The sequence below is a fragment of the Colobus angolensis genome, unplaced genomic scaffold (genome assembly GCF_000951035.1).
Source record: "Colobus angolensis palliatus isolate OR3802 unplaced genomic scaffold, Cang.pa_1.0 Scaffold493, whole genome shotgun sequence".
Lineage (NCBI taxonomy): Eukaryota > Metazoa > Chordata > Mammalia > Primates > Cercopithecidae > Colobus > Colobus angolensis.
Genome location: NW_012118410.1, coordinates 1,089,661 through 1,116,008, shown reverse-complemented (window position 1 = coordinate 1,116,008; position 26,348 = coordinate 1,089,661). Strand labels below are relative to the sequence as shown.

At 34.6% G+C, this 26,348-nt stretch overlaps 1 protein-coding gene across 1 annotated transcript in view; it reads left to right on the top strand.

Annotated features, from left to right (window-relative positions):
- ADGB (androglobin) overlaps positions 1–26,348 on the top strand; it is a 249,984-nt gene that overhangs the window by 86,818 nt on the left and 136,818 nt on the right. The window contains exons 9-12 of the mRNA XM_011959441.1: positions 3,371–3,499; positions 13,087–13,181; positions 18,532–18,706; positions 20,107–20,197. Coding sequence (XP_011814831.1) covers positions 3,371–3,499; positions 13,087–13,181; positions 18,532–18,706; positions 20,107–20,197 — 490 coding nt within the window. The remainder of the gene's footprint in view (positions 1–3,370; positions 3,500–13,086; positions 13,182–18,531; positions 18,707–20,106; positions 20,198–26,348) is intronic.

Below are 26,348 nucleotides of genomic sequence, written 5' to 3'. Positions count from 1 at the left end.
AGGCTGGTCTTGAACTCCTGACCTCAGGTGATCCACCCGCCTCAGCCTCCCAAAGTGTTGGGATTACAGGTGTGAGCCACTGCACCCAGCCCAGTTTTTCTTATCTAGGAATCTTATCTATGTAAAAGCCAAGCTAAGCTAAGCTGTCCTGACAACATGACAAAATGTAGTATTCTATTGATTTAAAGCAAGTTAAACTTGACATTTTAGTGCATTAAGTACATCAAAGCATAACAATAATTATCTTGAAAGCATACATTGTTATGGGCATTGGGACATATGGACATATTGCTATGGGTATTGGCACATCTGGACATTCTGCTGTTGTAGGAGTGTGTCCCTTGCAGGTATCATTAGGCTGTATCTTCAGCTATAAACATGTAACGACTGTGGGTCATGACTGGCACGAAATGTGTCTTGTTAGTCTAAAGATGGAGGTGAACTTAAGTTGGGGTTTCTCAGGGCCTCTGAGCCTCCTGCTTCCCTAAGAAATACATCTTTATTGTCGTTATCCTTTCTTAAGTTTTTGTGACAACTGCCATGTAATTAAGATCTTTCTTTTCCAGGACTTTAGGACTTATAACGGTGTTTACTGTATGCTAATTATTATTCCACATTTTGCTTTCTTTAAAAATCTAAGGCAATTCTCTACTTTGATGCTACTAAATTAATCTAATATTAATTTAGGAAGATACATTAAGCTCTGAATTTCCATTAAACACATATTTCTCCTATTTAAAAAAGTAAAAAGTGGCAGAATTGACAATGATGACTGGTAGAACTCCAAGCTGCAAAGCACGATAGATGGTGGTACTGTTTAGGAGAGATCACAAAATGATTTCGAATATATTGAAATTGAGGTGCCTTTAAGACAACCTAGTTGATTTTTCATGTCAAGACTCCTAGGCTGGTGATATACACTTGGTCATTAACAAATGCATGCAAAATTAAACCAAGAATGATATTTCCCAAAGAGACAGTATAGAGTGAGCAGATGAGGGAGGCTGAGACTGAGTCCTGAAGAAGCAGAACATCTAAGAGGTTGATATAAAATGACGAGTTGCTGCATGAAGAGTAAGGACCGGCCAGAGGAGCAGGGACAATATCAGCAGAGTATTTTGACATCGGGGCCAAAGGAAAAAGTTCCTTTGGAAAAAGTCCTTGGAAAAAGTTCCAAGAACCAGAGATTGTATTAAATATGGTGGGAAGATGAACTATGATGAAAATTTAAATTTCTCAATTATATTTTGTGATATGGAGGTCATTGTGCACTTGTGAGTGATGGGAGTAGAAGACACATTGGAGGGGAGTAAGAAGGAAGTGGGAAGTAAAATAATGTATAAACAACATTGTGTGAAGCTTGGCCTTGAGGAACAGGAAATTGCAAAGTGGAAACTGATAGGGAAAAATGTGGGATGCAGACAGAATATGTATTTGTGAATCTCGTGAAGGAGAATTGAGTTTTTTAAAGTAGTGACTGAGAAGATTCCACTGAGATGACTGCAATAGTATACATTTTCTGAGAAGAAGGAACAAGTTCCACACCACAGCTCCAGGGGGATTGGGCCAACCCAGGGAGAGCAATGGCTCCTCCATTCTCATAGGTGGACACAGGTCATGGGGGAGTGGATACAGGTGTAGGTGGGTAAACAGGTTTGGTAGGAGAAGATGAGGACTTCAGACCAAAGACTTCTACTTTTTGTTTATATACAACCTAGTTATGAGCTGAAAGTGAGGTGGAGGTGGAAGATGTAGACTCTCGCAGAGATTTAAAATAGATGTGGCAAGGTTTGCAGAACGACAGGAGGATTACTTCCAGTGGGACTCAGCTGCCAAGTTTATTCAGAGTGGGGTTTTGCCAGATGGGTGGGATGAAATGACAGAGGAGCAATCCTTATATAGGGTATTGGCAAAAACACATTTCGGTGAGCACTGCTGTATACTATCCAAATTTCTATGTGAGACAGTTTGATTTTCTTCTATTTATAATTTTTATTATGTATTATTTTTAAGTCACAAATTCTGAATAGAAGTTTGAAAGCTCTTAAAGTCCTATTTGAAAATTATACATGCACTCAAATATTGCTTCCTAAAATCAGTTTTATTGAATTAAGGTAATATATATAGAAAATTCACAAATAAAATTCTGGTAATAAACTTTTAAGAACCTAAATTTCCTGGTTAAATGTTTTATCCTATGATTGAAGTTATAGTTATCTTTACTTTTATATCTAATTTCAGTGTTAAATCTACTGAAAAAGCTAAGATATGGGCTGGGCATGGTTGCTCACGCCTGTATTCCCAGCACTTTGAGAGGCTGATGCTGGCAGATCACTTGAGCCCAGGAGTTCAAGACCAGCCTGTACAACATGGTGAAACCTTGTGTCTATAAAAAAGAAAATAAAAAGAAAAATCAGCAAGGTGTGGTGGTGTGCACCTGTAGTCCCAGCTATTTAGGAGGCTGAGGTGGGAGAATTGCTCGAGCCTGGGAGGTTAATGCTGCAGTGAGCTGAGACCGCGCCACTGCACTCCAGCCTGGGCAAGCAGAGTGAAAGCCTGTCAAAAAGAAAGAAAGAAAAAAAAAGCTAAGATATGAAACATGTCTATTTTGGATGTTCAGAAACATTATAAGTAATGAGCAACCTGACCAATGATGATTACAAACTCAGCAGATGACACATAGAATGAAATGACAGAAATCTATAATTTCTGTCTCTGAATTGAGAGAGATTTGTTAGGGAATTTAAAAAATCTTTGAGAAAATTATTTTAAGTTGAAGAAGAATGTTTTATAGATTGAGTATATGAATGAGGATTCAAACGGTGGGAATAGTTCTGGATACAAGAGCTTTATTACCCAAGCCATGTAGGCAATAAGATGCTAGTTTGGGACTTTGGTTGGAGTCTGAGCTCCACAATAAAATATTTTGGAGTCACAAAACTGTGTTTCCTGTAAGTGGAGGACTCAAATAAGGAAAATCTGAGAGGGCTCTACGTTTAGGACTTAACTTTCAGTACAGGCTTTGCTGTGTTTTGTTTTTATTTTTAAAATGAGAAAATTACCTTGATACTATAACCTTATATGAATAAAATATATTCAAATAATTATCTTCATGAAACAAAATTATATGCAGTAGATAAAAGGCAATGCTGCATTTATTTCATAATATATTCAGTTTTCAAAGTTCTCCCTGGCTTTATTGTGGTGTTTCTAATTAAAGGGATTGTGTTTTAGAGAAATTATGGCTATAGTTTTACATTTAAATAATACTATTATTTTGGCCTTTTTTCTTTTAGACAATGACTGAATAAGAAATATAGCTTGAGGTTGTCTAGTTAAAATATTTATTTTGATTTTTTTCGTATGTTAGAGAAAGCAGATGCAAGAGACATTGGGAAGAAGAGAAGTAAAGATGGAGAAAAAGAAAAATTCAAATTCTCACTTCATGGCTCAAGACCCTCATCAGAAGTGCAGTACTCTGTGCAGTCCCTATCAGATTGTAAGCTCCTAATTTCTTAGAATAATAACTAATTTAGTTGTTTCTTAAAATGCTGGAAAACCTTGGAACATAGAAATACACTTTTTCTTTTGAAATAACTAAATAAACTTATTCAAGGTTGCCATAAATGCTGGGTTCTCTGATGGGTGGGTATGTTGGGCCAAAGTCCTACCAATGAGACAGAAGCCTGCTTGTCCAAATTAGAGTGCAATTGTCACGGAAGAAGTATCCACATATGGGAGAGGCTTCTGCTGTCGCTTTCAGGTATTTCTCTAAAAAATACTCAGGTTAAATTTATCATTCAAATTAAGTAAATTCAAAGTTACTTGTTTGAGTGGTTAGATGCCAGCCACCAAATGAAACAAAAAGTCTACATCTGGCTCCTTGCTCACAATGGGCCTCCAGATCTTTTACTGTGTTTTAGAAAATAACTGTGAGGCTGGAGACTCTAGAAGTCATTGTTCGTATCACGATACTGACCACCACACTTTTTTGTGTATCACATTGTGACTGAGTGGATGTACAAGATCTATTTATAATAGCCTCATTGTATAAAGGTCAAGTATTTTTGTGAAAATGCTCGGGTTTCTCTGTCTATCACTTAAAATCACACTGGAGATCTTTCGTTTTAATTAATATCTTTCCAATTTGGACTTACGAATTATCTCTAAAGACCCCTAGGCTACCGCACTTTTGTCCTCTGTACCAGCTAAAACAGTCTAGGCATAGAAGCCTTTAAACAAATTGTATCAGGTTGAAAGAAAACATGCCGTAAAAAAAATGATACCTCAACCTATTCAGGAGGAAGACTAGAGTGTCTCTTTTGAAGCTTTATAGTCTCAGCTTTGACTCATCTATCTTGGTGCTTTCAGAGTGTAGGTTATCATTTTCACCTCATCCTTCATTAGCTACTCAAAATACGTATTTTTACATCTAGTAGTGTGCTTTATTAATAAATTTTTATATTTTTTCTTAATATATTATGATGATTTGTATGAGGACATTTTAATAATTATGGTTTTTTACTTTTACTGAAACATGCCTAGTGATGTGGATAGAAAAAAGTCACTATTGTATTTTTAATTCTACATTAAATATCATTTTCTTATATTGATATTTTAAGCAATATTTTTTGATAGTAAGAAACATTACATTAGCAGACTTACTGATGGTTCTTCATCTTTGTGAAAATGGCTAAAACTTTCTCTGACTTCTTCCTTTGTGAAAATGAAAGTAATGATGCCTCCTTTCTCCTGCTGAACTTATAGTTAGGGTCATTCCAACACATAGAATGTGGTTCGGTTTGGACTGTGGAGTCAAGCTGCTTGAGTTCAATATCTGCTTCAACACTGAGTGTATAAGTATCAGGAAAGTGATAGAGCCTCTTTAAACTCAGGATCTCTATAAATCAGCATCATTGTTTTGGTGAGGGTCCTTGTGAGAATCAAGTGTTGAATCCAGGTAAAGTGCTTAGCACTCGTTGGAAGAGTTACATTTTAGCATACTTACTGTAAAAGCCTTTGCTAATTCTTGACTGTGCTAAAGGTACGGTATTAAAATGAACTCTATAGGAATATTTTATCTGGCATAAATAGGAGGGTGGCCATGTGGACTTCCTTCTCCCACAGAGTTAAATCTAAGTGCATTTCTGATGGTGTTATAATTCATTTCCTGCAATCAGCTTCTTTGGTTTCACTTGTAAAGGAGATAATTGATAGACAGTAAGCATTCAAGAGATAACTGAGTTACAATTCAAACTCATATGGAAAAAATAACATGACATTTATATTGTTTGTTTATTTGTTTATTTATTTATTTGACACAGAGTCTTGCTGTGTCACCCAGGCTGGAGTGTAGTGGCGCAATCTCAGCTCACTGCAACCTCCACCTCCCAGGTTCAAGCGATTCTCGTGCCTCAGCCTCCCAAGTAGATGGGACTGCAGGTGCATGCCATTACACCCGGCTAATTCTTGTATTTTTAGTAGAGATGGAGCTTCACCGTGTTGGCTAGGCTGGTCTCAAACTTTGACCTCAAGTGATCCACCCACCTTGGCCTCCCAAAGTGCTGGGACTATAGGCATGTGCCACCACGCTCGGCCTATATTCTTTATGTTTGATTTGATATTAGATGTGTTGTAATTAATTCTGATAAGTTACTTAAAATTTAATATAAAGAATCCCTGTTTTATTAATTTTTTCAAAATAGCATATTTATCACAATGGTCATTAAAATAAAATGGCACTCGCAGCTTTAAATGCCATAGGAGATATAGTTTTATAATGGCAGAAGACATGTAGAGATTTATGTATATATTTATATGTCATCTAATATTATCCAATGCATACCCTAATAATGACTTGACATTTAAGATTTCATTTTCTTATTTCCAAAATAAGTGTATTCATTTAGGTACACTAGCTGGCATGCCTAACAAATGACTCTGATGTCATATATATTTCTTTCTCAATTAAAATAAAAAGACTAGTGTTAATCACTGGCAGGAAGTTATTTTCTAGATGGTATTGAAGAGACCCATGCTCCTTCCATTTTATGTCTTTTATACCTCTAGCATTCTAAAGTTCTATACCAGTAGGAAGAAAAAAGAGCTTTGAGGATTGCAGGAGCAAGGTGTCTGAAATCAAAAAAGCTATATTGTATATCACTCTGGTCTCATTGTATTGAAAATAATTCAGTCCAATGGCCACACCTGACTTTAAGAGGAGTTGGAAAATATGGAATGTGGAATGTGCTAAAGATCGATCATTTCAGGAGAAAGAGGGTATCATTTGGTGAACAATGATCAGTCTTCACCACATTTCACTTTCCTGATCACCAGATACCCATTTCACTCTTCTTCTTACATGTATATCCAATACTTTCCAAGAGTCCCAATCCAAATTATTATCCAGTAATTGCATCTAGTTAAAATATCCATGATCTCCAAGTCATGTACATGCACACACATGCTTACAGATACACCCATATGTATCCACTCCCATTTCTCATATAATGTTTTCATTAATATCTTTCCAATTTGGACTAACGACCAACATGACCAATGATGATTACAAACTCAGCAGATGATGCAGAGAATAAAATGACAGAAATCTATATAAGTCACAAATTCTGAATAGAAGTTTGAAAGCTCTTAAAGTCCTATTTGAAAATTATACACGCACTCAAATATTGCTTCCTAAAATCAGTTTTATTGAATTAAGGTAATATATACAGAAAATTCACAAATAAAATTCTGGTAATAAACTTTTTAAAAACCTAAATTTCCTAAATTTAAAAACCTTCCCATATGAAGAGGAGCACAGTAACTGCAATATAAACTCCACTCATAAAACAAAATAGCAGGGGACACATTGTAGTCACTGATCATTCGCAATTCTAAAATTCGGCTGAGAAAGTCCTGTTAAGACCTCTTTCCTGGTATAGAGGGGAGGTTTTTTGGCACTGATTCTGCTCTCTTGCAGGAACTCAAAATTATAAAGTGTAAAGTGGGTTTATGAACCTACACAGTCTTACTCCAGAGTTCACACAACTACTGTGTTATCTCTCCTCTCAAAATCTATGAATGTTAATATTTTGAACTGTAAAACTTATTGAAAACTTTTATTCTCCAAATAGCTAAATTTGAAATGTAACTTAAAAAGAAACTTTGATACAAATGATGACATTAATTACAAATACCAAAGTTTTATAAGAATGAGTAATGAGACCCTTCCAATATTTGAGATAAAATGATTATCAGAAATATTAGAGATTTGAGTTTTGCCAGTAACTTATTAACTACAGGGTAAGTTAGAATTTGTGTAGTAATATAGTAATAGAGTTCAGTATCATAGTAACTTTAAAAAAATTGTTTCAAAAAAGCAAAAATCAATACCATTAGAATATGACTCAGTGTAAGTTGGATATTTTCTGACTGTGAGAAATACTGCTAGCTTTTCACAATTGCCTCCTTTTCCTAGGAACACAGTTGTGCTATATTTTCCCAGCCTCTTTTAAATGAGATGTGGCCTTCTAATTTCTAGCCCACAGGACATGAAGCAAAGTGATACTTACGAGCTGTAGACTGACCTATACCGTGTTCTCAATTGCAATTCCCCTTCTGTTAGCTCACTGCTGTTGAGAGCACAGTGTTAAAGATGGCAAAACCACAAGGAGGGACACAGCAGGAGTATGTGAATCACTACCTGGAGATCTGCTTGCTGGTCAAGAATGTTCATTTTGTACATCATGTTTAAGTTATATTTTTAGTGTGTTCATTATAGCAGCTACAATTGCTTCATGATAAACTAACTCTTGTCAGAAGTAGAGTACTAATAATGAGGTGAAATTATGTGGTGTTTGCTTAACAGTAGAGTAGAAGGCAGTGAAGAAATAGTATTTCAAACTTGTGGAAACCTGGGGATCTACCTCACACAGCTAAATATTTGGTAAAACCAGAACGTATGACGATTTAGAAGTTAGCCATGTACTCAGTGCACCTGAGTCTCTAAAATAAGTGATTGAAAATCCACTATTCTAGGCAGTGTTAGTTTGTAATATCTACTGTTAGCAAGATATTTCAAATAAGAAATGAGTACAGGGAAGAATTGTCTGTTTTTCCAAAATAAATGGGAAAGAAAAGATAAATTTTTGAGATCACAGAACATACAACATTGAAAAAAAAAGGCTATTTCTTGACCACAATTAATTGGAGATAAGGCTGGTGTTGAAGAGAGCCATGCTCCTCCCTTTTTATGCCTCCTATACTCTAGCATGTGAATTCTGAAGTTCTATACCAGTGGGAAGTAAAAGAGCTTGGAGGATTGCAGGTGCAAGATGTTTGAAGTAAAAACAAGCTGTATTGTTTATCACTTCTGTTCTCATTCTGTTGAAGACAGTTCAGTTCCATGGCCACACCTAAGTATTAAACAACAAAGCTCCATGATATATTTTGGATATTTGTCCTCGCCCAAACCTCATGTTGAATTGTAATCCCCAGTGCTGAAGGTGGAGCCTGGTGGGAGTTGCTTGGGACCTGAGGGCAGATCCCTCAAGGCTTGGTGCTGTCTTCATGACAGTGAGTTCTTGCAAGATCTGGTCATTTGAAACTGTGTAGCATCTCCCCCTACTCTCTTGCTTGCTCCCATTCTCACCATGTGAGACACCTACTCCCCCTTTTGCCTTCTGCCATGAGTAAAAGTTCCCTGAGGCCTCTCCAGAAACAGATACCAGCTCTAGGCTTCCTGTATGCCCTGCAGAACCATGAGCCAATTAAACCTCTTTTCTTTATAAATTATCCAGTCTCAGGTATTTCTTTTTAGCCACACAAGTATGGCCTAATACAGTCCAGTAAAACTTAAACAACACACCTGGTTGTGTCAAAAATTGTTAAGACTGTGACCTCTTTGTTGCAGCTATCTTCAAAGTAGCCTCTATGAAGCAAAAAAGCAAAGAAATTAGCCTTGGGAATTATGCTCAAGAAAGAATATGGACATGTGGAACTGATGAAACAAATAGATTAGAAGCCCACTAATATATATTTTTTAAAACCTTGAACTAAGAAATTATGGGCCTGGTATAAAAAGTGTTTTACTTTTCAGCCTTGCTTCAAATATTGGAACTGCAAACATTTTCTGGTAGGAAGTGGGCCGGAAAACACTCTAGTCATTATCCTCTTTAGAAACTGCCCACACAGAAAAATAGACACTAAAAAATTGCCAGAAAGACCAGGGATTACTTTATACTTCACACTTCTTAACTGTGTACTTGACATGTTACTCCACCTATCTGTAACTCAAATTACTTGCCTGAAAAAAGCTGTTAAAAATAGAATTTATTCATAGGGTTTATGTGAACTGACTCATATAAAACACTTAGGCCTTAGCACAGAGTAGGCATTTACTTAAGGTTTGCTATTCTAAATTGACTAAATATCACATCATATAAATAAAAATAAAAATCATATATAATATTTAATAAATACTTCTTAAGGACTTGTAGTAATTTGGGGTTCATCTCACTGGGACTCATTTCAGGCTGAAATTGTCATAGGTTCAGACAGTAAACATTTAACATAAAATAAAATCAATGATAGAAGTGGTATTTAAGTAATCTTACATGTTTTATTGCAATCTTCTGAAATATGCTTATAGAAGGCAAAAAGAGCTGTATCACATGTAAAATAAAACATGGAAATCATACAAATGTAGCAAAAGCTTCTTTTAGGCAATAAAATGTAATAAGTATGGCAGTTGTAGGCCATATAAGGCTCATAATTAATGTACAAAATATTTTAAGGCCGTTTTAGAGACTGGGGTGTAAAATTCTATCTCATTACTCAAGAGTATATTTTTTTCTTAAATTTCTTTCTCAATTATTAGACTTTATTTTATATTCAGCTGTGCTAATTCAATGCAAAGTTACTCCAACTACTGGAAAGATAAAGACATTTCATGGTTTGTATCATTGATAGTTCACTGAAAGAAATTATAGAGCCCCTGGATTTAAACATTTGCCTTTAAGATCTTCTGAAAGAACTTTTATCCATATATAATAAAACCAGAAAACATTATGAGTGTTCTAATACTGCAGAATCACACAACATATTTACAGAGAAATAATAGAACAAATAGGAATTATCCAAGGCTCTTTAGACACTTTACAAATAATTCACATCTTTTATTGGGTAACAAACTTCTTTGAAAATCTTATAAAAATTATGAACCATCTCTGTTTTTCCAAATTCTTCGTACTCTTGGTTGAATGTGTCTTCTAAAGTCCATGTGCTAGAATTTTGATCCCCAATGCTGTTTGGGGATCAAACAGCTCACCTCCCAACACTTTTTGCTCCCCAGTGTTGGGAGGTGGGGCTAATGAGAGGTAATTAGGTTGTGAGGACAGAGGGAATGGATTAATGCCATTATCATGGGTGTGATTAGGTATCCTCGTGTGGGTTTGTTATAAAAGGGCGAGTTTGCCTGTGGGATGACGTGCTTATTTGGCCATGGGATGGCACAGCAAAAAGTTCCTCACCAGATGCCAGCACCTTGATCTTGGGCTTCCCAGCCTCCAGAACTATGAGGAAATAAAATTCTGTTCTTTATAAGTTACTCAATCTTAAATATTTTGTTTTACCAGTACAAAACAGACTAAAGCAGTTAGTGTGCACACAAATCTGCAGTGTTTTACATAATAGTTCACTGAGTTCCTGGGCCCCTGAATCTCATTTATAAGATGTATAAAACATAGTTTGAAAATCTCTATTTAATAGCACATTCTTATCCAGATTTTACAGACTGATGTTTAGCTAATAGCACCAGTATAGTGATACCAATATTTATAATCAGCTTCTAGTCTAATTAATCTGTGTCCATGCTATACCACTTATTAAATATTTAAAACTTCACCCTTGACTAAACACTGGTGTTATTTTTTAAAATTTCAACATTAAATATTACAATCTCATGTAAAATGTGTGATTATCTTAAAATTTGGAGGAACTATTTTTTGTCATCAACATCATTTCTATAATATGTGAAGACCACATTCTTGACTTCAAGTTTCTAAAGTTATTTTTTTCCAGGACCCCACCTGGAATTCCCAAGTTTCCATATATTTGATTACATAATGCTATAAAGTAAATGAGAACTTTTTTCAAAATGCTTACATCACAAACTTTATTTTTAATATCATAAGGAAAATAAAAGTTCAAAAGACTTATTAAAGATCAAGGGCAAAGTACTTAATGTGATCATATTAAATATTAAACTTTAGAAAATTTTAGGGAAGATATCAAAATTTCTAATGCGTAATGTACAAATGTGGGATATAATTTGGACCAAAATACTTTTACACTTGATGATTTTTAAAACAAGATTTAGAGAAGAGTTAATGAAATGGATCAACTTGAAGGAGCCATGGGGTGCCCAGATATTTGGTTAAATATTATGTAGAGTGTATATTTAACATCTGGAAACTCAGCTGACTTTTGTAAAGAAGCCCAGTCCTGCTCAGTAGCCAGGCTCAGAGAGGAATCCTCACTCTTCTTCCCTCTACCTCTCATGCTTCATACTTTCCTAAGCTGTAGAGTCAACTGCTTACTCTTGAACCTGAAAAGTACATTTAATCTTGTCCTTTTCCTTGAAAGTTCTGCAGATAGATAAAAAACTGATTTTTAAAATTTTATCCATTTTTAATATTTAGCAGTCATCACTGTCAGGAACTTTCTCTCCATTACTAGCCTTCAACTCTCAGCTGACACCTAAAGACATTTGATTAGAGGACTTATTGGAGGGCTTCTATTAGATTGATCGGTGAGAAAAGTAATTAGACTGTAAATTACTGGTCACTGCAGAGGGCATTCTGGTCAATGTGGGTATCTCAAATGGTTTTATCTGATGATAGGAGTGCATGAAAAGTATTTTCATTAACATTCATTCTTTTTAAAAGGAATAATTATTTTACTGCATCCTTAAACTTAAGATGATTATTCATATTTAAAAACATATTATTTCATACAAGTTATCACACAATGCAGTGTACCTTGTACTCCACAAGGAGTAAACCAAATTATTAACCAAGCCTCTGCAGACAAACACCTTAAAAGTTAGTTGAGGAGGCAGCATCCATGGACTTTAGATGATAACTGACATCATCAAAAAAATGTAGCATAGGTAAATGAGTAATGTAGGGAAAAAGCAATCAATATGTGTTGGCAAGGTGTATGAGAAATGTAAATATTTCAATTTTGAAATGTAAAAGTATGTTTCTATAAGTTTGGCAGGTTTTCATATCTCCATTCTAGAGATATACTGAGCTGACAACTAATTTATATTCTGTGGTCTTAAAGATATTATTCTTTTGTAAACATAGTAACAAATATAGTTAAATCTCAGTATGTAAATTTGTAAAAAAAAATTTAATTAAAAATAAAAAGAGGCTAAAATAAATTGACTTCTATTTATTTGTCCAAAATATTTGCAGGACCAAAAATTACTGAATAAAATAATCAAATATAATAATTTCAGGGATAAGAAAAACATAACAAACAAATAAGCAATGCTCAAAAGTAAATTCTACCTGCATTAAACACTTCAAGCTAAATTATTTATGCCTTACTTCTTCATGGAAAAATTCATTTTACTTATGTTTTCTTTCTTTTTGAAATGACAAAGGACATAGGAACTCCTGGACTTTCTGTAAGTTCAACACAGAATAAAGATTCTATCTATGAAAGTAAAGAAATGCCTCAATTTAAAAATAATTCCTTTTGAACATTCTCATTTGTGGACCATTCTATGTTGCACTGACTAATAACTAGAGTATAGTTATATAACAACTCTTGGTCATGAGGTATAATAAGGTCTTAAATTATTAAATAGTAATAATGTGAACTTCAAATGAATGAGACAGGCTGTAAAATAGATACATCTTTAAGATTTAACATCTGTTAAATTCATTTTGCATCCTTTATGTATTTTTTATCAGCCCAAAGATAAATTCATTAAGGCAATTGAACAATCTGGAGTGAGAGACTGACAGATCGATTTTGACTAGGTTTTTCATGACATAATATATGTTTGTTTTACAGGTTCTTCTGCAATACAGACCTCTCATATGGTTGTATATGCGACATTCACACCTCTCTATTTGTTTGAAAACAAGATCTTTTCTTTAGAGAAGATGGTAAGCATTCAAGCTTAGGAAACAGTATTATTTATTTTGGGTGTGTGGGTGCATGTGTGTGTGTGTGCACATGTGTGTGGGTGATTACTTTCTGTGGTAGAAGGCACATGAAAATTTAATTAAAATTCTATCTGTGGATGTAAGTTTCCTTATCTTCAAAATTAGATACTCGACCTAAGGGATCTGACATATCCAAAATTATCTTAGATGATTGCAATAGCTCTGGCTAATTATAAAAAAGGAGAAGAAAAAATATATAGTTACATTTAATTTTTATAGATCCTTCAGTTATAAGCGAAAAGAAAGATACAGTATTTATGTATTTCAGTGAAAATCATAGAAATTATTCCTAGGTAATAATTAATGACCTTCCCATAAATAGGCCACATATGTTTTCTTAAAATAAGATGATATTAGTGAATTCATCCTCAGGCTGGAAAGATACTGCTATGACCTTTCTTGTATCATAAAATAATACAAAATAAATGCTATTTTTTAATACAATTAACAAATTGTAGAAAATTTAGAAAAGGTAGTGAAAGGAAATGCAATTAAATATTTATAGTGTAAATGGTAAGGCATAGGCCCTATTAACATTTTGTCATATATACTTTGATTTTTCTTCTATACTCCATTCTGTGTTTGTATGTGTATACCTTTTTTACCGGAATCACACTTTATGTTACATTTGGAAACCAGCTTTTCACTTAACAAGATATTGTTAACATTTTTTCATGATGCTAAATTTTAATCAATATATTTAGTGCTTGCATAGTATTTATGTATTTTCATAATTTTTAAGCTATCTATTGTTCTTGGACAGAAAAACAACTGTTCTCCTTCCCTTGTGATGTCAAAGTCCATCAAGTGATTAACAATTTATTTAAACAAATGCCCTACTGCTTTTGGGGTTTTTGAATCCCAATTCTGTTTGGGGACTGTGGATATCTAACACTTTATTACTAGGATTTCATAGTCTGAAGTCACTACATTAAAGTATACAACTGCATGATGCAGCAATATGATTACATATGAATGTTCATTTAGTTAGTTAGAAAGAGCTATGTTTTAAAAACTTGAACAGAAATTAGCTTGAAACGTAAATATTCCAGTTGAATGATTGTTATACTTTACTATGTGCATTACATTTGTCTTTTAGATTATGCTTGGGGGGCATGTTGCTAACATTTTTCCCCTTCTCTTTCTTCCCATTCTTTCTTCTCCACTTTTTTAGATAAAAATAATTCCTTCCAGCAAAAATTTACTATGCAATAGTGTTCACATTGTAAGAGGATAAGGTGTCATCCTGAATATGGCAGTTTCACTATTTTTAATCCAAAGTTAGAAAACATTACACATGGTTAAACAGCAGAAACAGCAATTTGGACTGAATCTAAAAACCAGCAACATTCAACAATCTAAATATACTTCTAAAGCCTCTCCCAAGTCAAGGCTCTTGCTGAGATTAGGGCTGGCCTTCTCACACCTGCCTTTCTTTTAACCTCTTTGCATGCTACTGGCCTATGTGCTGTCTCAGATATGCTAACGAGTAAATGCTCTAACTCGTTAGACTGCTGAAGAATACCATTAATGCCCCATCAATGGTAGACTGAATAAAGAAAGTATGGTACATATGCACCGTGGAATACTATGCAGTCATAAAAAGGAATGACATCATGTCCTTTGCAGGGACATGGATGAAGCTGGAAGCCATTATCCTCAGCAAACTAATGCAGAAACAGAAAACCAAACACCACATGTTCTCACTCATAAGTGGGAGTTGAACACTGGGAACACATGGACACAGAGAGGGGAACAATACACAACAGGGCCTGGTGCGGGATGGGGTTGAGGGGAGGGAACTTAGAGAATGAGTCAGTAGGGGCAGCAAACCACTGTGGCACACATACACCTCCGTAACAAATCTGCACATTCTGCACATGTATACTGTTTGGTTTTTTTAGAAGAAATAAGGAAAAAGAATACCAGCAATGCTTTATGGAGTGCCGTAGTCTCATGTCTGTCATGAGAAGTACTCAAACTCCCTTTAAAACCACAAAATGTAAGCAGAGGATAAAAGCATTATCCTGTGCTTTCTGCATGCCATAAAAAGAATGGGGTGCAAAATAATCCTTTTGAACTTTTGGTAGTGCTACTGAGAAACTAAAATTTAAATGCTGATCATTTTTAATTTTAAAAACTAAGACTAAAGACTAAAAACTCACATCTGTTTGTTCATTGATTAATTCAACAGATTTTATGAATTATCTATTATATGCTATTATATGGTAAACAATATGCTATGTTTTGAAGATACAGTGATAAGAAAGATTGACAAGGTCCTCCCCACAAAGCTCAGAGTCTAATGAGGAAGGCATACAATTGAGTGAACTGCAATAATACAATTAGAACAGAAGGCACACAAGGTGCCTCCCACATAGTAGGTGTAGGTGAATTAATATTTGTTGGAGGAGTAACCAAGTGAAAAAACGGTTAAATGAATGAAAAAAAATGAATGAAAGACATAACAGAAACATGCCGTCCTTTCTAATGGGTAGCCAGGGAAGTCGTCCCTAAGGAAGAACTTTTTAAGCTGAGACTTTAAAGAAGTTAGGCAAGTAAACGGGATAAAGTGTGTTCAAAGCAGAGAGAATCTTATGTTGGAAAGTTTGGAGATGAAGAAGATTCCACTGGGTTCAAGGAACTACTAGATATTGAAATTATAAGGGGAGAAGACTTAAAGACAGCTTGAGGCATGGGTGAGAGTCAAGGCATAAAGATTATTATAAATCCTCCCTTTGGGGAAGTTTAAGGCTTAAGGTGCCCAGAAGTTCTGGAATTAACCCAGTGTCTGGAACAGTAAGTGACTTCCAAGGCTGTAATGAACTGACTAGTGTGTCACCATCTTCTTGTCTTGTCTGCTGATTCTTTTAGGTTAGCATCCTGTGAGGGTGATCTGGTTTCCCTAGTAAATATGAGAATGTAACAGAGATACAATGTCTTAAGAATATACCTGTAGGAAACAATTTCTGTCTTAATGAAATGTTGTTAAATGGAGTACATTGCTAAAAGTTACAGCCTCAAAGACAGTAAGATCAGCAGGTAAAATAAAGTCAAGAACTTACGTTTATTTAAAGAAGTGGTAAAAAAATACAAGAAATTCAAGAACAAAATTGAGGAAGGAGCAAGATGTTATAAATTACATTATCCAACTTCTTTCTCCTCTTGGGTATTCTAATGGTTTTAGTTTTATGTAGATCTGGGAGTTTAACTAAAGCCTCCTTCACCTGCCCAAATCCAACTCTTGCACCTTTTAGAATGTTTGAAATGAGCTGAAATAAAAAGAGTGAAAGGGTCTTAGGAAAGGAAACTTCTAATTTAAGTCTTATGCATGAATTATGCAGCATATGTATATTGAGTGCCTATGAAAAACTCAGTGTTTCAGGCACTATTGTACATTTCTCTCTTTCCCTAATTGTAACCTAAGGAACTTTGAAGTCCTTGAACAAACTTTCTCAGCATGCAACTATAACTCTTATTAATAGCATTACTTTACATGAATCAGAAGTATTGTGTAGTACATTAAAAATAAAATGAAGTATGTAGAATTGTTGTATTTAAATTCCTTGTGCCAAAGTCATGTTAGTACTTTGGCAGATTATTCAAATTATAAATAGGTGCTAATACTGGAATTTGTTATTTGGACCAGTTCTTTACATTTCCAAATACTTTAAATCGTTTTATTTTCTAATGCTCTACAGTTTAAAGAAAGGCGGCGGGGAGTTACACTAAAATTTGTTTCAATGGCAGGAAGAAATTAACTCATGTAGACCAAAAATCATGACTAGTAAAATATCTGGAACTTATTCAACTTTTAAATACTACTTTGAGTTTGACTTCTATTTTGGATATTATTCAAATGTAACTTTTGCAGTAATTCACCTTTTATAACTACTATGCCAAGGCATTTTCTTTCCATTGAAAGAATTAGTTTCAGGTATTGGTTTGACTCATGAAAACTTAAAAATTGACAGGGTTCAAGTTATAGAAAAAGGTTTATATTTAAGAATATCTATGAAAAAGTTTTTTAAGGCACTCTAAGACATAATTCTAGAGTTTTCTGAAATTTTTTAGTAGCTTGCTAAAATATACAAAAGGGATAAAAAGAAAATGACAGTTCCCTCCATTACTTCAGTGACTTAAAAACTATTGCGTCACTTTTGTCTGTATTTTGAATGTTTACAATACTTTAAACCATTCTGCTGGACACACGAGTGCACTGATTAACTCCTTCTTAAAATTATTGTCCTGATCTTGGAAGGACTCTCCTGTCTCACGGGTCTCCTACCTCGGGGAAGATTGAGCTCTACAACAGAGTCATGAGAGCAAGGCAGTTTCCAGTTGAAGTAATAATTTGCTATAGGCTGATAAGTGGGTTTCTGGTTCTAATTTAAGTGTCTGTAAATTTACAATCTGGTTTGTGGCTATTGCATAGAAATCATTGAGACAACATAACTAGGAAGAAAAATAGTTATTGACAAAATCGATCAAAATTGACTTTAATATAGTTAATATTTCATCTTATTTTACTTTAAATGTTAAAGTAAGCTGTGAAAGTCAGAATTTGGCTATAGTATATATCACTTTAACATTCACATACCTTTTTATTTCCTTTGGCATGGTTCAGCCATAAATCAGTAACATAAGTTCTAAGTAGAACTCAGGTATTATTCTGAATTATTCCAAAGCAGACTGGCTTCAGGAGGTCTTACATTAGAATATGAGAAGTATCTGCCTGGGCAGCTCCTTGATTTGCTCTTCTCCGGATTCCTCCACTGCCATGTGTAATCATGGGGATCTTCTGTGGAGGAACACATTGTTAGGGGAGGAAGGGTAAAGTGTAGACAAGACAGTCACTTACCACTTTATTTACCTGAACACATTCAAGAAAGGAGCCTTTAAAAAAATTAGGTAGCAATGGTTAGTTTTTTTAAAATACATATTAAGCACTAGTGTTAAAGCATTAACCTGTAAAAATAATGACTGATTAATTTTGGACTAACTGATGTGCTTTTTGTGCAATCTCATACAATCTTAAGCTTTTAGAACTGAAAAGTGTATTCTAGTTCCAGTCTCTCATTTTGTAAATAAAGAAGCAGGGCTCCAGATAATTTAAAAGATGGAAAGAAATACAAATGATAATAATGCTTTTATTAAGAGAGGTAGAGATATTGGGTGATTTTTTTCTTATTACCACCATATTGCTCTGCTGGTGATAGTACTTTCATATTGGAAAAAGTATTACTTTAAATGGAAGAGAATGCTTTTCAATCTACTTTCCCTCTTTTAGGCAGATTCTGCTGAGAAACTTAGCGAATATGGGCTTTCCCACATCTGTAGCCATCCTGTGCTGGTGACCAGAAGTAGGTCTTGTCCTCTGGTAGCACCACCAAAACCACCTCCTGTACCTCCCTGGAAACTCATTCGTCAAAGAAAGGAAACCGTTATAACAGATGAAGCTCAAGGTATGTATCACATCATTTTCAAATCCTTCTAGTTAATGTATGAAAGTCTAACAGTTTCATTTGTGGTGAAAGATGTATGTCAAGGTAAATCACTCAACATTTCATCTAAAGCCTATGTTTAATTGTATGCTCAAATTTTATGTCTTTAAAGGATGAACTCTTCACATCTCAGAAGCTAAAAAGTTTGGTTAATGTCTGACTTGACCCATATATCAAGGTCATTCTTTGAGTGACGGCATTGTTATTATTAGTGTGATAGAAAAATCGTTGTAGCAAAGTGCAAAAACTTCCCAGCCTTTTGTTTGTTTTTTTCCTTCCTTCCTTCCTTCATCCTTCCTCTCTCCATCCCTCCTTCCTTCCTTCTCTCCTTCCCTCCCTTCCTTCCATCTTCTCCTTTATTGTTTCTTGAACCAAAGATCAGCATCTATTTGACACTTGAAAGGAAAACAAAATCCTTTATTTTAAAATGTTATATTTGGGTTAAATTCGCAGAATTTCTTAAAACAGTTATTCATTCAGGGCATCAAGGAATAGTTGAATGAAGGGAAGAATAGTGAACATGTAGGTAACTTCTGATTTTGCTACTGATTGCTGTGTAATTCTATGTAAGCAAATACTCTTTTATAAACTGGGGTTACAAATCTAACAATTGGTAGGATGCTGTGATGTCAGTAACCTACCGGGAGGCTCTTCACATAATTATTTTTCTAAATTGAAAATTAACAGAAAATGGGCATAGAACAGTCAAACAAAATTTATGTATTCCATGTCCCTGTCCCTTTTTTTCCTTAATAATCATCCCTAATGTTTAATTCCATTGTTCACCATGGTAATCACGTGCTGTGTCCTTTACTCATTGAAATTTCTTTCTTCTAGATCAGCCTCAGACTCTTTAGGAACATCCACAAATCCTCTCCTGACCTGCTGCTTTCTTTTTACCGCATGGTCATTACTTTGCTACAGTTTTTGTTCTTCCACTGCCGTATCCATATGGTAGTTCACATTTCCTTCTTATATCCTAAGCAACTGTGTTACAGAGGTTAACTAAGGGAACTTTTTTTTAGTAAAATACTTTTATAGAAACTCATTCCTGTACTTGAAATAGCAAATGCCAAGTAATAATTCTGTAAGACATTGCTAACTTTCTCCCTTGAGACTTAATTGTTTCACATAATCTGGAAAGAAATCGAAGAGTAGACAAAAGGAATTGAATACTGGAAAGATCTATAAACTCTTTCAATAAAAGCTTCATGTATGGTTTTACATTCCTATTTCATGCTATTGAAGTTTGCTGAGTAAATAGTGAATCTAACCAGTACTGTATTAAATGTTAAATTCTGTATGCAATTCTGAAAGATTTTTTTAAATATACATCATACTTTCTACCTGCTACTTTTTAGAGTTAATAGTAAAGAAGCCTGAACAATTCCTTGAGATTTCAAGTCCATTTTTGAATTATAGAATGACTCCATTTACAATTCCAACAGAAACGTAAGTATATAACATTCTTCCTCACAAATGCGTCTTGTTACTAAATATTTTGTGATGTGTCTGGTTAAAAATAACACCAAATGGGAGCATTTTGAAGAACAGTAATTTTAAAATAAGCCCAAATAGATGTAAAGACTTTAAAAGGACATTTTCTTGACCTTTTATAGTTTTTAGTTACATTAATCCACTTAATTAACAAATACTTTTTGCTAATTTCTTGTGTGTGTTATGAGCTGAATGTTTGTATGCCCACCAAATTCATAGGTTAAAGTTCTGACTCACCAGTGTGGCTGCATTTGGAGATAAGGCCTCTAAGAAGGCAATTAAGGTGAAATGAGTGATAAGGCAGGGGTTACTGATCTGAGAGGATTGGTGACTTGTGAGGAGAGACACCAGAGAGTTCTCTCTCTCTTTCTCTCTGTCTCTTTCTCTCTCTCCAGGCACACACACAGTGGAAAGGCTATGTGAGCACACAGAGAAGGCAGCTGTTGGCAGGCAGGAAGGAGAGTCTTCATAAGAAACAAACCCTGCTGGCACCCATCCTGACTAGTCTCAGACTTCCAGTCTCCAGAAATGTGAGAAAATAGATTTTTCCTATGGAAACCACCTAGCCTGTGGTATTTTGTTATGGCAGCCCCAGCAAGCAAATACAGACTTTGGTATGGAGAAGTAGGGTGCAGCTGTAACAAATATCTGAAAGTGTGGAAGTGGCTTCCACATTTTCCTTGTTCTCTTTCAAACAGGCTTTCTCATTTTTCCCTATATGGGTAGGCTGAGAATTGTCCAAATCTATTTCTCTTTTCCAGTACTTTACTATAAGGAGTCAAGAGAAGCCACGCCGCACTTTTAACACTTTGCTTAGAAATTTCCTCAATCCAATATTCAATTTCACTGCTCACAAGTTCTACCTTCTGCTAAACACTGGAATACAGAAAATTCAGCTAAAGTCTTTGCCTAACAAGGGTAGCTTTTCCTCCATGGCCCAGTAACATGTTCCTCATTTCCATGTGAGACCTCATCAAAATGGCCTTTACTATCCGTATTTCTACCAGAATTCAATTCACAGACACTTAGGTATTTTCTAAGAAGATTGAGGCTTTCTCTATACCTCTCCTCTTTCCTTTTTGGGCCCTTTCCAGAATAGTCTTTAAAGGTCCGTTCATGGCAGTGTAGGCTTTCTTTGGCATGTACCTCAAAACTCTCCCAGCTTTTATTACCCAGTTCCAAAGCTGCTCCACACTTTTAGGTAGTTACTATAGCAGCAATCCCACTTGTTAGCATCCATTTTCTGTCTTAGCCTGTTTGGGCTGCTATAACAAAATGCCACAGACTAGTGGCTTGTAAACAACAAAAAAATTTATCTCTCATACTTCTAGGGGCTGGAAAGTCCAAGAACTGCATGCCAGCAGAATCAATTTCTGGCAAGGATCTGCTTCCTTGTGCATGGCATCTTCTCACTGTGTACTCACGTAGTGGAAGGGGTGAATGAGCTCTCTGGGGGTCTTTTACAAGGACGCTAATGCCCTGCATGCAGGCATGAGTCACCTCCCAAAGGCCTCACCTCTTAATACCATTATTTCAGGGTTTAGGATCTCAACTTACAAATTTGATGGGGGAAGCGTACACACACCTACAGATCACAGCACCTTCCTTCCCCTTCATCTGGTAAGTAGTGTGTTCTGTCCATGTGTTTTGTAAATTAATCCAGTTCTTCCCCTGAAAGGAATAATATTTAAAGTTCTGAAAATAATACATGTCAGCTTTTTTTGTTGCCTATCTACCTGAAAAATCTTCAAATGTTTGACAACATTTATGTATGCACCGCTCCATTCTCTTATTATTAGGTTTCTAGATGTGTAAAAGAACACTGTGTAAGTTGTCTTCCAGTCCCACTGGACATTTCAGTTACAAAAGCCAATGGAATTTCTATTCCTATTAAAACTACTATGAATTAGCCTTCTGTCACTTGGACACAAACAGTCCTAACTGATACTGCAATATAATAGAAATGCAATGCAATATTATCAACAGTGTCATTAATTTAGTCAAAATTTGGGCGATATTAACCACTTGTAATACACACATTATTAATATATTAAATAATGTCTTTCCTTCTTAAGTAGAGCATACTCAAAGGCTTCCTTGCTTCCTGGATGAATCATACTTAGCATTATTACTATACTGTCTTCTAACAGAGGGACATCAAGGATTTTGAGGAACAATTATCCTGACATTCAATGACCTGAGACTACTGGGTTTTCTGGGGCTTTGTTTCAGTGATTGGCTTAGTTGCAGTTTTCATTTTGCTTTCATAGAACTAATGATGTCTTTGTCAGTTCTTAATATTGTCTGCTTCCAATAGCCTTCCCGTCTCCAAATTTGTCTCTAATTTTCTGGGTGTAATGAGAAAATTACATCACCAGATTTTTAGAATTAGTTAATGCTGGGTTGTATATACTTATAATAAAGACATTAGGGTTAGCATATGGGCTTTGTATCTACATTGTAATATATGGATATTTAACGTAGTAACTTGGAAATCATAGGTATTAAGTAAATATTAATTGAATTGAAAATATTTTGAAGCACCTAAGTTATTCAGTATTTTAAATTATGTTCTTTCCTTTATGGTAGGCACTAGGCACATGTGGCTATATAAATTTTTTAAGTTAATTAACATTATATAAAATTATAAATTAATTTCCTTAGTTGCATGAGCTACATTTTAAGTTCTCAGTAGTCAAATGTTCTAAGTAAACATTTTTGTCATTGCATAAGTTTCTTCTAAATATTAAAAGGAATGAACAAGTGACCTGCCCATAACTGTAGCATTTTACTGTAACAGTATTATTATATTATTTTTAGTTTTTATTTTAACCTGTATTCATAGATTAAAATGAAAAGCTCATCCATTTATATAATACAACATAACTAAGTGGCATTTTCTTTGCCCTGTTAAGTAGACCAATTGAATGTAATTGTCCTAATACGATAGTTAAAACATTTCAACCTTTTAAATCAGTTTTATTTAATAAATAAAAATGTATGCTTTGATGACAAATATACTAAAATTTGTGTCATTGCAGTGATTATACAAAAGCAATATTTCTTAAGTTCCCTTTTATAGTAAGAAATACTTTTATTTTTCCCGAGATGGAGTCTGCTCTGTTGCCCAGGCTAGAGTGCAGTGATGCAATCTTGGCTCACTGCAACCTCTGCTTATCCGGGTCAAGAGATTCTCCTGCATCAGCCTCCCAAGTAGCTAGGATTACAGGTGTGTGCCACCACACCTGGCTAATTTTTGTATTTTTAGTAGAGGTGGGGTTTCACCATGTTGGCCAGGCTGGTCTCTAACTCCTGACCTCAGGTGATCCACCCACCTTGGCCTCCCAAAGTGCAGGGATTACAGGCGTGAGCCACCATGCCCAGCCAGAAATACTTATTTTAAGATAAATTTTGAATTGGTTGGAATAAGGCCTACTTCAAATGTTCCTTAGCATCATAAAATTAAAAAAAAAAAGTAAATGATCCCCCTTATCCCAAGGATATTTAAATAAAGGATTGAGGAGACACAGAGGATTAACTAGCAAGGGCACTGTTTTCGTGAGGAAAAATTTATTAATTAATCAATGAAAACTTTGACTGCAAAAATAAAGTGATATGAAAATATTATATGTAAAACAAAGATACTATCGAAAAATGCCCTCACTTTTCTCTTTCACATTGTCTGTTTTACTGCTTTGTTGAGATGACACAGCTGCTCAAATTATGTTCCTAAAAGGAGTAGACAATATAAGAGTATAAGCTGGTGAGAGATGAAAGGCAGTGATAAGAAGTTGGGATATTGCCTGGAGGCAGAAGAGAGCCAGAGAGGCTTGGAGTATTTCATATTTAGAAGTACTCTAATTTTTTTTCTTGTTTCTAGTAATTATGCTGATGGGAAAAATCTGTCTGGCTTTAAAGATTTGGCTACTGTTTTAGAACAACAAAAAAGCATCTTATCTACTTTAATCATTAGCACTGATGAATATTTTCGGTTACTACCAGCTGATTAAATTACAAGATTAAATGATTGTCATAGAAATGTGGAAAACCGGGTGTGTCACTCTTAGGGACAAAAAAAAAAAAAGAAAGACTAACTAAATACAACAGCAAAGACAATGAAGAACAATGAAGAGAAAGGGAGAAGGAGGAGGAAGAGGAACCCAAATTCACTAATATTTGAACATGACCATAGGGATAGAAAGAAAGACTGTGAAGTTGAATCTGAAGGAAGTTTTTATTGAATCAGAAGAACTTTACAAATAGGAATAACTGGTGTATTGGATGATATTAGTGCAGGGTATGATGGTTGCCATTAAAATTGTGGTAATTTTTAATGCAGCAATAGGTGGCTAATACATGGTTATACACATATATCAAAGACAAGCAAATTTACACTTTGAATGTGAACAATTAATTGTACTTCAATTATCCTTTAATAGAGTGGTAAAAATATAAAAAAGAAAGTATGTAAAGGGATTTAAAAAATAAAATAGAAATTCTAGAAGCAAAGAGTATAATGACTAAGACCCAGAACTCAATAGATGTGCTTAAGAACACATTAGATACAGACTAAAGGAGTATAGGCAAAATTGAAAATAGATTAGAAGATAATATCTAGACTAAAGCATGGAGACAAAAAAAAAAAATGGGGAAAGAAGTACAGTTAAGACCTATGAGACACATTGAACATGACCAGCGTACTTGCCAGTGGTTCTCAGAAATAGAAGATAAGGAGATTTGGAAATAATTAAATCATCAAATCTTAATGGCCAAAAGAATCCCTAAAGGGAAAGTTTAAGTCAAGATTCAGGAAGTCTTAGAAAGACTAAGTAATATAAATACAAAGAAAACTGCAGCTAAACATATCATAGTAAAACCAAAGACAAATATAATGCAATAATATAAAGCAATAAAAGTGAAATAAAGACTGCTATACAAAGCAATATGGATGAATCTCACATACACTCACAAAATTTAGACCAAATAAGTCTGGTACACAAAGTACATGGTTAGTTTTCAGTTATCCTATTAATATACAGTAAGAAAATAAAAATTTTGAAAAGCAATACATGGAAGTAACCAGTGTGGTTGTCTGTGGTGAGGAAGGTTGGCCATGATTGGGACATGCCTCTAGCAGAGTTTATGGGTTGTTAGTAATATGAAAAGCACTTGATCTGAATAATGGTGATATGACCATGTTTACTTTGTGAATATTTCAGCAAGTGCATATTCATTGTTTAACAACATTTAAACATGTATTTTAAGCTTCAATAAAACTTTATTAAAATTATTGAATGGTCTGTACCATCAGTCACACATATAATGGCCATTAAATATGTTTTTAGCCTTCTCTTGGATAGACTATAATCTATGATAGGAATATAAACTGATAAGAGAAAAGCAGTCAAAATTTAGATCTGTAGCATGTTCATTGTGCTTTACTACTTTTAGATACTCTTTACATCACAGGCAGTTAATTTACACTTTTATTTATTCTATTTAAGTTTATAATACTAGGGATATTCTTCAAATAATTTACCTTTAAGACTTTGTCAGTTCTATGCATCGACAAGTGAACGTTGAAAAGTGGGTAGGGAGGGAGCACTACACAGCACTACTAGACAAATATTGGCAGTTGGCAATGTCAAGCCATGCGGCACAGTTTTATAACCAGAAAAAAAAAAAAATTCCTGCTACTTTGGTTTTAAAATTGTGTTATTGTTGCAAATTAATAAATCTAGTTTTAGTCTCAAACTTTTGGGTTTTTGTTTTGTTTTGTTTTTCGAGATAGGGTCTTGGTCTGTTACCCGGCTGGTCTCAAACTTCTGAGTTCAAGTGGTGCCTCTTGCCTCAGTCTCCCAAATAGTTGGGACTACAGGCATGTTCCACCATGCCCAGCATAAAATTTGTGTTATAATTTCTAATAAATCAATGTAGCAATCTCTATAAACACTTAAAATAAATTAGCTAAATTTATTTAAATATTTTACATTGCATTTGCAACTTTACTAGTTTGTTTTCTCTTCAAGCATTTTAAAAGCCAAAAATGAAAGCAAAAAAGTCTTCACAAGTATTTAAATCATTACAAAGTCAAATAATCAAAATC